Source organism: Tiliqua scincoides, chromosome 4 (assembly GCF_035046505.1).
Source record: "Tiliqua scincoides isolate rTilSci1 chromosome 4, rTilSci1.hap2, whole genome shotgun sequence".
In the NCBI taxonomy this organism is placed as follows: domain Eukaryota; kingdom Metazoa; phylum Chordata; class Lepidosauria; order Squamata; family Scincidae; genus Tiliqua; species Tiliqua scincoides.
Genome location: NC_089824.1, coordinates 32073858 through 32087074, shown reverse-complemented (window position 1 = coordinate 32087074; position 13217 = coordinate 32073858). Strand labels below are relative to the sequence as shown.

General features: G+C 41.5%; 1 protein-coding gene across 3 annotated transcripts in view; it reads left to right on the top strand.

Moving 5' to 3' along the window:
* LOC136648830 (DGAT1/2-independent enzyme synthesizing storage lipids-like) overlaps positions 1-13217 on the top strand; it is a 33297-nt gene that overhangs the window by 18503 nt on the left and 1577 nt on the right. For all 3 annotated transcript variants that reach the window (XM_066625086.1, XM_066625085.1, XM_066625087.1), the window contains 3 exons: positions 1601-1794; positions 2713-2773; positions 11754-11893. In XM_066625086.1, the coding sequence (XP_066481183.1) occupies positions 1601-1794; positions 2713-2773; positions 11754-11893 (395 nt within the window). The remainder of the gene's footprint in view (positions 1-1600; positions 1795-2712; positions 2774-11753; positions 11894-13217) is intronic.

Genomic DNA, 13217 nt, shown 5'->3' with positions numbered 1-13217 from the left:
GTTAGGGAAGAAGGAAGGAAGGAAACTGATAGAAAAGGGATCTCAGAGGACAAGTAGAAGAAAGGTTTAAAGGTCAGCATTTTACCTACTGATTTTTCTCTTGCAAGTACCTCAATAATGTTACTCCATACACTCAATTTTGGGAAGGTGAGGTTATCTCCTTGTATGATGTGTTTTGTCTAGCTCAGTGCTTTCCCAAACGTTTTAGCACCAGGACCCACTTTTTAAAACAGCAGTCTATTGTGAACCACTAGACTAAAAGAGCTAGAAAGTAGTAATATTTTTTTATTAATAAGAATATTATTGATTATTAATAATAATCAGGGTCATGTGCTCCCAAGTTTGCTAGAGAGCTTATATGTAGTATGTGTCTGTAGGCATTTGCTAGACCAGGGCTGTCAAACTCGTTTCATACCGAGGGCCGAATGGCATTCATGATGCTTGCTGAGGGCCGGAAGCGATGTCATTAGGCAGAAAGTATTGTCATTAAACAGGGCATAACAAAAAATAAACACTTTTTCTCACTTAGGAATTCATTAGCTGCAAATGACAGAAGAGAAAACACATAAATCTTGATCATATTTCAAGATATGGGAGAGCCCAATTTTTGTGCGGGCTGCCCTTTTAGCAGTAACACCTCAGTACTGCCCTTTCAGCAGCACTGCTCAGCAGCTGAGAGCCTGAGGGCTGAATAAAAAGGCCCCCGGGCCTTATGTTTGACACCCCTGTGCTAGACTATCCTTAGGAATGTTCAAGGACTGCTCGCCCAAACCTTTACAGTCATTTCAGGGTACCCAGAAGGCTGAATTGGAGAGCAAGAAGTGCAGTTAAGGCCTTGCAGGCCAGACAGAAGGCTGAAACTGGGTTTACACATGATCTACAGCATGCCAATTGCTAGAGAAAATAGGAAAATCTGGCATTTTAACTTGGGGGTGTGAAGATTACTTCATAGCACAGGTTAGCATTTCAGCTAACAATTTTCTTCTGCAAATCAAGCAAGGGTGCTTGCAAAAGTTTTTAAAAAAAATGTTTCAAAAACTTTTTGTGGCCCACCACTTGCAAACAACTGGTGGGTCAAAACCCACAGTTTGGGACACATTGTTCTAACTAATAGATAAACGGAGTCATTTTCTTAATGGTAGAGTAGATAGAGACGCTCTTTTCCGTCTCACATAACACCAGAACCAGGGGACATCCACAAACGTTGAGTATTGGGAGAGTTAGGACAGACAGAAGAAAATATTTCTTTACCCAGCATGTAATTAGTTTGTGGAACTCCTTGCCACAGGAAGTAGTGATGGCGTCTTGCCTGGATGCCTTTAAGAGGGAATTGGACAAATTTCTGGAGGAAAAGTTCATTACGGGTTACAAGTCATGTGCAAGCTCTTGGTTTTAGAGGCAGGCTGCCTCTGATTGCCGGGTGCAGGGGAGAGCACCAGGACGCAGATTGTGTCTGTTGTCTTGTGTGCTCCCTGGGGCATTTGGTGGGCCACTGTGAGATACAGGAAGCTGGACTAGATGGGCCTATGGCCTTTTCCAGCAGGGCTCTTCTTATGTTATGTTCTTACTATTAATATCTAACTTTTCCCACTTCTTCCAGGACTAAAAACAAGTCTTGCCACAATAGGCTGTGGTCACTGGAACAGAGAAGAGTGTGTGGCTCTTCTGAAGCAAGGACATCTGCTGGGCATTGCACCAGGGGGACTTCGAGAGCAAAATTATGGTGATAACAATTACAGACTCACCTGGAGAAAACGTCAAGGATTTGCTCAAATAGCCAATGAGGCAAAAGTGGTGAGTAAGCATGATGTTGTTTGGTATTTGCATGCTGTGCTGTTTACATCTGTGGATAGTCAATGTGGGGTCCAAGGAGCCAATTGCCACATCCACCCAGGCCCAAAACCAGTGTCCAAAGAAGCACCGTCAAGGGGAATGGAGCTCTCTGAGGGTGGACATCAAGAGACCAGAGAAGTAAAGCTCCATGACACACATCCCTTCATCTGAGTTCTGGACTCCCTGGTGGGGGCTTTAGTACTGGGGCTAGTGCTCTATAATTGGCTGCTGGGTTTAGTCTGTATCCTGTGCTCCATTACAGGGATAGTGAGAGTTGCCATTTTCTGGGGATTCTGTGGGTTTTTCTGTTCCTATGTCTACTCTGTCATTGGTGTCATTTTGCTGTTTGGGACATATTTTATATTGATGGTAGCTGCATGAGCATCTGTGGCATCTCCATTGGTGGAACTGGAGCTACGAAAGCAGAACTTTTCTTGCAATAGCACAGCAATTGGGGCACAAGTGTCCCAGGGCACCCCATATATTATGCTGAGCTATACAACTGCACTATAAAAAAATGGAGTTTTCTGTCTACTGCTCAATTGGATTTATCTATAGATTTCTTCAGAGACAAGCATTTGTCGCATGTTAGCTATTGAAAGCCCACAAAAGGGCATGTAACAAGTAGTTACCTGGCCATATGTTACTAATTCCCATTTTTCTAAGTGTTCAATAGCTTGGAATGCCCTCACATTGGGTATGAAAGAGCAAGTAATTACACAAGTTTTAAAAATCCTGCCATGATTTTTGAAATGCAGAACTATGTGTCACATTTTTCTGAAGTCACCCACTGAAGTATTCTAGTCAATTTTATGGACAAGATATGTTGTCTTTGCATTAAAAACATTAAATTTCATAATCTTTCCTTTCATGTTTTAGCCAGTCATTCCTATCTTCACGCAAAATAGTCGGGAGGCATGTAGAGTATATGGAAACATAGGTAAGATTCCTTAAAAAATTTCTTAAGAATGTCTTATTTAGATTGCAATCCTATGAGGCCTTTTCCAGAAAGAAGTCCAATTGGTAGCAGTGAGACGGGGGCGGAGTTAACACTCAGTGAAGTAGCAGGGAACCTTGGAGGGCTCCGGGGGGGAACTGCGAAATAGATGTGTTTTCCAAGGACTTCAACAATGAGGTACTCTTGCCAAGAAGAAGGAACGAGGCAGTCTCTTGAGACGGCGGTTTCAGAGGTTTTCCCCAATTGCTCTGTGCTGAATCACATCGTATCCCAGACACCATCTTCGGAGACAATTCGGGCAGTTGAGGACTCCCCCCACCCACAGCCTAGATAAAGCATGAAAGCGAACAAAGCCTTTAACTGTGAGTAAGCAGTTCATTAAAAGGCTATAAAAAGAATTGCAATCAAGAGGTTGGAAGGAGGGAAAGACAACTTTAAGATTATTTACGTTGGCTTGCAGCCACCCAGAGGGGAAAAAGAGAGAATGGGGATTTAAAGAAGCCCCTGCTGGAGCAGTTTTTTTTCTTTTTTGTAACAAGGATGATTGGAAGAAAAGTAAATAAGGGAAGATTAAAGGATCACCCTGTTGGAATGGTATGCATGGAAAAGAAATTAACAATTAATCTTTAAAGGATGGAATAACTTTCACTTTTGTTTTTGCCGCAAAAGGCTTGACTCAGGCCTGAACAATTAAAGGTATACTAACTTAATTTGGAATGTTTGGACACTGACATTGACTTGAAGTGGATTATTGACTTATTTCTTTTAAATATAAAATTTGGGAATTAGCCTTACAAGTGAAGCAAGATAATGAGACTTGGTTGATTCTTTAATTGTTGGACCATTTTTGTTTTTTTTAATAGCCAGAGTTATATCGGCTTGATTTGATACTGATAAGAATGACATCAAAAAATTTAAAGGCTGTTAGCGAAAGCCAGACCTCATTAATGGTTATATTGCGAGAATTCAGAAATGAAGTGAAGCAAGAGGTTGGAAAACTATCTGAACAAATGAGGCAAACTCCTCCCTGACAAACAGACAAACAAAGAAAAGTATGGAGGGGATGGAAAAAAGAATGGACCAAATGTCAGATGAAACTAAAGAATTGGAGATTTTTGTAATGAGACAGGAGATGGAAAAAGCAGCCTTTATTATTAGAACTCAGAATTTTCAGGAAGAAAAAAAGAGGGAACTCTCAGAGAAAGAGCGCTACCTTTCAACAAGAAGAAGAATCTTTGGATTAAATTCAAAAAGAATAAAATGGAGAAAACGAAAGAAGAAAAGAGATGGATCAAGAAATATAAAGGAGTTAAGAGGAAGAAGAAGGAGTGGAAGGAGCAGTGGGAGGAGCAAGTAGGAAAATAACAAGACAGAAGAAAATACTAAGACAGGAAGTGAAAATGGCTGAATAGCAAGTGGAAAATTTTTTGTAGATATTAATGGATTGAATTCTCCTCAGAAGTGAGGAGTATTCAATTAATTATGTCAAATCAAAGCAGATGTAAATGAAAACAAAGTTGGAACACAAATATTAAGATAATGAAAGTGGTATTAAGATAATTAAAGCGGTATCTTCTAAAGATAATTTATATAAATTGTTTTATAGATGATATTTAATTCCAGAGGAAGTAGCAAAAATGTACCCTGGGTCATCAAATAACTGTTAGATATGCGAAGAGATTGAGGGAATTCTTTATTATATGTGGTGGATATGTGGAAAGTAAAGAAATATTGGAAAATGATATATATTGTTACAAGAGATATTGAATTGTGTAGTGCCATTCAAACCGGAAATATTCCTCTTAAATGTGATATCAGAAATTGAAGACCAATATGAGAAACATTTTATTGTGCATATCAGTATAGCAGCAAGAATATATATACATATATAATATTTGCAATACTTTATTTATTACAGATATAGGTAAGGAACATTGGATAGACTTAGGGCTGGGACTCCACAGGTTACACATGAGGGTATTGGCCATCAATTACAACATATATTGGTCCAAACAAAATTATTCATCAGTACAAAAATTATCATATTTGTTAATCTACTAATTAATAATTTAACTAAACAATCAATATTTTTCTCTAAAATTATCTATCCAATCATAAAAAGGCTTCAAATTTTTACTTATACACTCTTCTTGCCACTAAGCTAATATTTAAAATAAAATTTCTTGTCTGATTCTTCGTTTCTGATGTCGCATTTAAGAGGAATGTCTCCAATTTAAATGGTAATACACAGCTTTTTTTGCATATCCACCACATATAATAAAAAATTCCCTCATTTCTTTACTCATCCAACATTTGTTTGATGACCCAGGGTACACTTTTACTATTTTCTCTGGAATTAAATACCATCTGTAAATTATTTTATATAATTTCTCTTTTATTTATCTTAATACCACTTTAATTTTTGCAATATTTGTGTTCCAAGTTTTCATTTACATCTACTTTGATTTAATATGATTAATAAAATACTCTTCATTTCTAAAAAGAATTTGGTCCATTAATATCTACAAAAAGAAAAAAGTTCTACTTGTTCAGCCATTTTAACTTTGTGCCTTAGTACTTGCTTTGTTCTCTGTCTTCTTGGTGTTTTCCTTCTTGCACCTTCCACTGCTCCTCCCACTTCTTTTTCTTCTTAAATCTCTTAAATTTATTGACCCCTCTCTTTTTTTCTTCTTCATTCTGTTTTTGGGTTTAATCCAAAAATTCTTCCTCTTCTTGAGACAACGAGCTCTCCGGACATTCCCTCTTTTTTCTTCCTTAAAATTCTTATAGTGACGGTTGCCGTTTCCGTCTCCTGTCTCGTTTCAAAATACTCCTTCAGTTTCATCCAACATTTGATCCATTCTTTTTTCTTGTCTGTTATTTGTAATCTGTTCCTGCATGCTTATCAGGGAAGAGTTTGTTAGCTTCATTTGTTCAGATAATTTTCTGACCTGTTGCTCCATTTCACTTCTAAAATCCCTCAACAGATCCATTAATAAGGACTGGCTTTTACTAACATCCTTTAAATTTTTAAATGCAATTTTTGTCAATATCAAATCAGGCCACTTCTCGTAGGGCTAATTTCCAATTTTTGTATCCAAAAAGTATAAGTCGATATTCCACTTCCAGTCAATGTTGGCAACCTTCAGTCTCGAAAGACTATGGGATCGCGCTCTGAATGGTGGTTCTGGAACAGCATCTAGTGTGGCTGAAAAGGCCGATTCGGGAGTGACAATCCCTTCCACACTGGGAGCTAGTGGGAAGTGAAAGAATTTTGTCCCTGCAGCTCCAGTCATCAGCAGGACCTGTCACTCTCATCAGTGCTTATGCACCGACTCTGTCGTCTCCAGCAGAAGCCAAAGACAAATTCTTTGATGACCTGGCCACCACTATCAAGAAGATCCCTGTAAAAGAGACATTGTTCATCCTCGGCGATTTCAATGCTAGAGTTGGTGCTGATAACAGTTCATGGCCCACTTGCTTAGGTCAGTTCGGCACTGGGAGGATGAACGAAAATGGCCAACGCCTGCTAGAGTTTTGCTGTCATCACGGTCTCTGTGTCAGCAACACATTCTTCAACATGAAGCCCCAACATAGAGTCTCTTGGAGACACCCAAGATCAAAGCACTGGCACCAGCTCGACCTGATCCTCACCAGACGCTCCAGCCTTCCCAGCATCAAGATCACATGCAGTTATCAGGGTGCTGCCTGCGACACTGACCACTCCCTGGTGTGCAGCAGAGTGAAACTGCAAACAAAGCAACTGTATCACACGAAAAAGGAAGGAAGACCTCACACTGATACCAGCAAGACCCGGGATCAGAGAAAAGTGGAGGAATTTGTACGAGTGCTTGAGGAATCTCTTCCAGGCCCGGCCGACGCAAATGCATCCAACAGATAGGAACATTTCAAGAATGCAGTTTACAACACCGCCTTGTCCATATTCGGCAAGAAGACCAACAAGGTGGCAGACTGGTTTGAAGCCCACTCTGAGTTGACACCAGTCATTGAGGAAAAGAGGAGAGTTCAAGCAGCATACAAGGCCTGTCCCAGTGAGCGCAACCTGCAGGTCCTCCAAGCTGCTCGCAGCAAAGTCCAACAGACTGCCAGGAGATGTGCTAATGACTACTGGCTCCAGCCCTGTTCCGAGATACAGATAGCAGCTGACACGGGCAACATCAAGGGGATGTATGATGGTATCAAGCAGGCCCTAGTTCCAGTCAATAACAACGTCAAATCAATCAAACAATTAAAGAGCCATCCAAATCTTTATCTTGCATCCCTTCTTCCAAAAAGGGTGGATCAGTAATCCAGGTCAATAACACTGTCAAATTAAGTTAGTATGCCTTTAAATGACCAGGCCCGAATCGAGGCTTCTTGCTAGGAAAGCGAAAGTAAAAGTTATTTTAGCAGTTGAAGATTAGTTATTTATTTCTTTTCCATGCATACCATTGAGCAGGATAATCTTATCTTTACTCCAGCAGGGGTTTCTTTAAATCCAGATTCGCTCATTTCCCCTCTGGGTGGCTACCAGCCAATGTAAATAATCTTAATCTTTTCCTCCTTCCACCCTCTTGATTGCAGTTCTTGTTATAGCCTTTTAATGAGCCAGGTTACTCACAGTTTAAAGCTTTTTTAGCTGTCATGCTGTTGTATCTAGGCCATGGGAGGGGGAGTTCCCAGCTTTCCGAATCGTCTCCAAGATGGTGACCGGGATACGATGTGATTCAGCACAGAGCAAACGGGGAGAAATCTTTGAAATTGCCTGTTTCAAAAGACTCCCCCGTTCAAGCTCTCAGCTCTTTGTACAATCTTCTTGGCAACGAAGCGTGCCTCACTTGTTGAGGCACTTGAAAAACACACCTATTTAGCAGTCCCCTCGGAGCCCCTCCAAGGTTCACTGCTACTTCACTGAGTATTGGCTCAGCCCCCAGTATAGCAGCATGAATATTGTATGTACAAAATTTGAAGCCTTTTTATGACTTGATAAATAATTTTAGTTAAACAATATTGATTGTTTAGTTAAATCATTAATTAGTATGACAAATATGAAATTTTTGTATCAATGACTATTTTTCTTTTCAGTCGTTGTTGATTTCTTTTTTGGATTAAGACATGTTGTAATCTATAGCCAATATCCTCATGTGCAACCTATGTAGTCCCAGCCCTAAGTTTAACCCATTTTCCTTACCTGTATCTGTAATAAATAAACTTTGCGCGCGCGCACTCACACACATACACACACAAAAGGAAGCAGTGAGACATACTTCCCAATGCAGTTGAGGGCACTCAGGCTACACATATTGTTCAATATAGCTTGTGAAATAAAAATTTGGTGTGATTTCATTGTTCTCTTGAAATGATGACTAATGGTAGTCAAGAACTCTCAGTGTGAAAGTAAAACAGGACCACCAAGAATAAGAGCATGTGGTTTACTTAGCGTGTGGTTGGTCTGTGGAATTCCTTGTCACAGGATGTGGTGATAGCATCTGGCCTGGATGCCGTTAAAAGGGGATTGGACAAGTTTCTGGAGGAAAAATCCATTACTGGTTACAAGCCATGATGTGTATATGCAACCTCCTGATTTTAGAAATGGGCTATGTCAGAATGCCAGATGCAAGGGAGGGCACCAGGATGAGGTCTCTTGTTATCTTGTGTGCTCCCTGGGGCATTTGGTGGGCCGCTGTGAGATACAGGAAGCTGGACTAGATGGGCCCATGGCCTGATCCAGGGGGGCTGTTCTTGTGTTCTTATGTAAGAGTATCGTAATTTTTGAAAAAGAACATTTTTTTAAACATGACCAAGAACTGTATGGATTCCATCTTCCCTGAACTTCTGGGGTTTGTGGAATTTTGAGGGCAGAAAAGTAATTACATACTGGAGAGATGTTTCTCATTGTCTGGAAAGAGAACTTCTAGGTGTTGTGATGATGATGCCATCTATGTACATGATGTTTTGTAAAGGTTGAGAGCACAAGTCGGTGATCTGAGGGGGTTAACAATCTAGACAGAAGGGACACAACAGTAAAAGCAAAGACATGGAAGTGATGAAAATTTGATGGATAATATAATTTTGGGGACTGCAGCTTGGTTATAGGAAATTAGTATGAGGTATGGGAAATCAGGCAGGATGGAGGTGACCGAACAGAAGAACAGAGAGGGGAAGGAAGCAGTATTCAAGGTGAGTTGACCAAGTCTAAGCTAGTTTTGGTCAAGGGGTAGGCTTATATTGTAAAGGGAGTGGACTAAATATGGGAATTGAGAAGAAGAGGGAGAGAGGGGAAGAATCAATCCTAAAACCAAGGGTGGTGATGATGCTGGTGAGGGTAATGTCAGTGACTAACAGACAAGTACAAAGAAAGGAGGATTTGGGTGGAGAGGGGAGCTGTTCAGTCTTGGACATATTGCATTTGAAGTAATGATGGTGCAATCAAGGTGGAATGTCTGACAGAGATCCAGGATTGAATGGAAGAAGGAAGATCTGGCATAGAGAGTTTTGATTGGTGTGTTAATGGCACTAAAAGTTGTGTTATTAAATGAGGTCACCTAGGGACAGTGGGTAGTGAGAAAATGGGAAGAGGCCCAGAACAGAGCCATGAGGGAAATAATTCACTGGGGAAATGATTATACAGGTAGGAAGTGAACTGTTGAGGATGGAATCATGGAAACCAGTGCTGCAATCCAATGCACACTTTCCTGAGAATAAGCCCCATTGACACAATTCAACTTACTTCTGCATAGACCTGCTGCAAGTCATAAAGGAGTGAAGCAAAGAAAAAGTATCAGGACCAAATTGAATCCTTTTGGTTTGTGAAGGAGGAGATAGAAATCACTTATGAGGGCAGCTTCTGGGGGTTGTAGGTGGAGGGAAGCCAGATAAGATGAAGTGAATAGCAAAATTGGAGGAGAGAAAGTCAGGGTCACAAAGACAAAGAAGGGTGCAATCCTAACCCCTTATGTCAGTGCTTTCCAGCACTGGCATACTGGTGCCAATGGGATGTGTGCTGCATCCTGCAGTTGGGAGTCACTCATGGAGGCCTCCTCAAAGTAAGGGAATGTTTGTTCCCTTACCTCAGAACTGAATTGCCCTTATGTGAGTGCTGAAAAGCACTGACACAAGGAGTTAGGATTGCACCCGAAGATGACTAAGGACACTCAGTCTTCTCACCTGAATCAGTGGCCACTAGATTGCACCAACTGCAGGACCATAAATTAAAGGGTGTACAGGCTTGCTGAGAAATTGGATCATCTTGGATACTCACAAGAGGTCATTGATAGGACTTGAAAATTCCTTTGTTTTGGATACCAATTAAAGACTAGGAAGCATCACAGCAAGTTACATTCACTGCTTCCTGTCTTCAAAGAGATTGAGAACCAAAGCGGAGCTCTAATGGGTAAGAATGCAGGTTGGCGCAGATAACACAGGCCTACAAAATTGAGGGTCAGAAAAGTTTTTCCCAACCTTTATGGTGGCTTGATAAGAATTTGGGGTGCCGATTCCAAAAATGGTGTCCATTTTGCCCTATCATGTCTAGTTTTGGGGATATAGTATAGCCTCATTAGTGAATGGTTCAAGCAGCTTCCTCATGAGGAAGCTGCTTGAACCATTCACTAATGAGGCTATACTCCATCTCCAAAACTAGACATGATAGGGCAAAATGGACGCCATTTTTGGAATCAGCACCCCAAATATACCCAGGAATTGGTGTAACGTTTAAGGAAGCAAAATGTGTGTTGGCCTGTGTAATCATAGACTTATAAGAACTCATCGCAAGCACACATTGGAAGCCTCCAATCTCCCCTGTAACACTGATGCAAATGGAGAGGAGTTCCTGCTTTTGGTTTTTGCTTCCCTGGAAAAGAGGTGCGCCCCTGGAACACAACTGGGAAATGCAGGGTTTTGCCCCAACTCTGTCAGGGCAGCAGGATCCTGCCTGCCCTCCTCCTCCTTTTTGCTCCTATCAAGATGTTTATGCTCTTTCCGATTCAAGCCGCCTTTAATATTTTTAAACATTTCTAAATGTTGAAATTGCAATGCCAATGCAATTACATTTTAACATGATTCATTTTGCCTACATTACAGGTTGGGCAGCCTGTGTTTGAGATGTGGTGGCTTATGTAGTCCACCCTGTAATGTGGTACATTGTTAGCATTGCAGGTGAGAGAGTTGAGGTTGGTTTAAATTTCCAGCCAAAAAAAATCACCCCACAGGGCTTTTGCAGCAAAGGCAAAAAACCCTAATGGGGTCTGCTGCCCACTTAGTTGCCATGGCTGCCCCTTATTTCTCCCCTCAGTACTTTTTCATGTGCTTCTTTTCCAAAAACAAAGGTGCCAAACTATTTAAAAAGACCACATGAGGAAGCAGCAAGGTGAAGGGCAAGGAAGTCCTTCCTCATGTGTAGTTTAGAGGGTTTTTGCCTCACTTTAACTCTGCGCAAGACAGAAGCAGGTAAGGAAGGAGGTGAGTAGAGGATAGCATTTAGCAAGAATGAAGCTATCAGTGTGGATGAATGCACCTCTATCCATTGTGGGCTGGAGGAGGATGGTGGCAGACTCAATTTGATGGACACCCAGAATTTTCCTCTCTGCCCCACTATTCTTTCTCTAGCTCAGTGGGTCATGTTTATGAGAATGTACACTTTCACCGTTCCAGATGTCAATCTCAGCTCTGCCTTGTGTTTTGTTTTAAATGAAAGCTGGCATCGCAGGCCAGCTAATGATCAAAATTGTTCTGAAATCCATTAAGAACTTGTTGACAGATAACATGCCTAAGCTACACATATACAAGCTGAACTATTGAACATTGCAAGGTGTGCAGATGGCTACTTGCTTGTCTTCTTTCCCCTTGAGCACTCGTGACTTCAGCTGGTGATTTTTGTTGTCCCAAATATTGAAACGCAACTCCCCAAGATGATCTGCAGTCGCTCAGTGTTATCCAAGCCTGATCTTATCTTTGCACACAGGGCCAATGAGATGGCTTTATGAACGAACCCGGTTACTCATCTTTCCAATGTTGGGACATTTTCCAGTAAAATTGCGAACCTATGTTGGAGAACCCATTCCGTATGACCCAAATGTAACCACTGAAGAACTGTTTGAAAAAGTAAGTGTTTTACTTATTTACACTTGAGGGAAAAGATTTTAGGCTGCAATCCTATACATGCTTACAAAAGAGTAAGTCCTATTGAAATCAGTGGAGCTTTCTTCTAAGTAGACATGGATAGCATTGCAGTGTTAAGGAGGACTCAATTTATTCCCCTTTGTGCATTTCATGAATGCATTTGGAGAAGTGAGATCATGTGCGCAGACCAAATAACCCAATGCCATTGGTCATGCCTGTTGGTAGCCACACACTTGCCATTAGCATGAAGGATCTCAACATGTCTACAGTGGTATATACATAAGGCTTTTCTACATTTATTTTCTACATTTGTATACCATCCTTCCTACAAGCAGTTCAGAGTGGTGTACGTAGTTCCTCTCAACAGTCCTGTGAGGTAGGAGAGGCTGAGCCATCATGATGAGCTCATACACGCTGAGCTGGATTTTCCAGCTCTTAAGTCCAGCTCCCAAACCACTACACACCATCAAAATCAATATGATTTAGAGCGGGGTTGTCACACTCACGTGGGCCTGCACTCATGATACCTCCCAAGGGCCAGTAGTGGCGCCATCAAAGAGAAGCAAGCACTGAGGAACTTATTAGCTGCAAAGGATAGAAAACAAAAATGCAAATCTTGATCATATTTTCAAGATATAGCAGAGCCCAATTATCACAGAGGCAGTCCTTTCAGCAGAGCTGCTTCTGCCAAGGTGTCACTTCACAGTTCAGTGGGAGATTTTGCTTTAGCCCTGGACTTTTCCTATGTGAGCTTGCCTGAAAACTTTATATCTGAGGTCTTAGGGCCCAATCCTATCCAATTTTCCAGCAGTGGTGCAGTTGCAATGCAGCCCTGAAGGAAGCAAATGTTCCCATACCTTAAGGAGACCTGTATGACTGCATCCCCACCACAGGATGCAGTGAATGCCCCATTGGCACAGCTGCACCAGTACTGGATAGGATTGAGCCCCTAGTCTCTAGCTTGCTGCTGCTCAATGGGGAGATGGGGATGGTTGCCTTTCAGGCATGGTGCCAGGGCTATGCAACTGTCTCCCACAAGGACAGACAAAAGAAAATATTTCTTTACTCAGCATGTAGTTAATCTGTGGAACTCTTTGCTACAGGATGTGGTGTTGGCATCGGACCTAGGTGCATTTAAAAGGGGATTGGACAAATTTCTGGAGGAAAAATCCATCACGGGTTACAAGCCATGATGTGTGTGTGCAACCTCCTGATTTTAGAGATGGGTTATGTCAGAATGCCAGAGGCAAGGGAGGGCACCAGGATGCAGGTCTCTTGCGTGCTCCCTGGGGCATTTGGTGGGCCG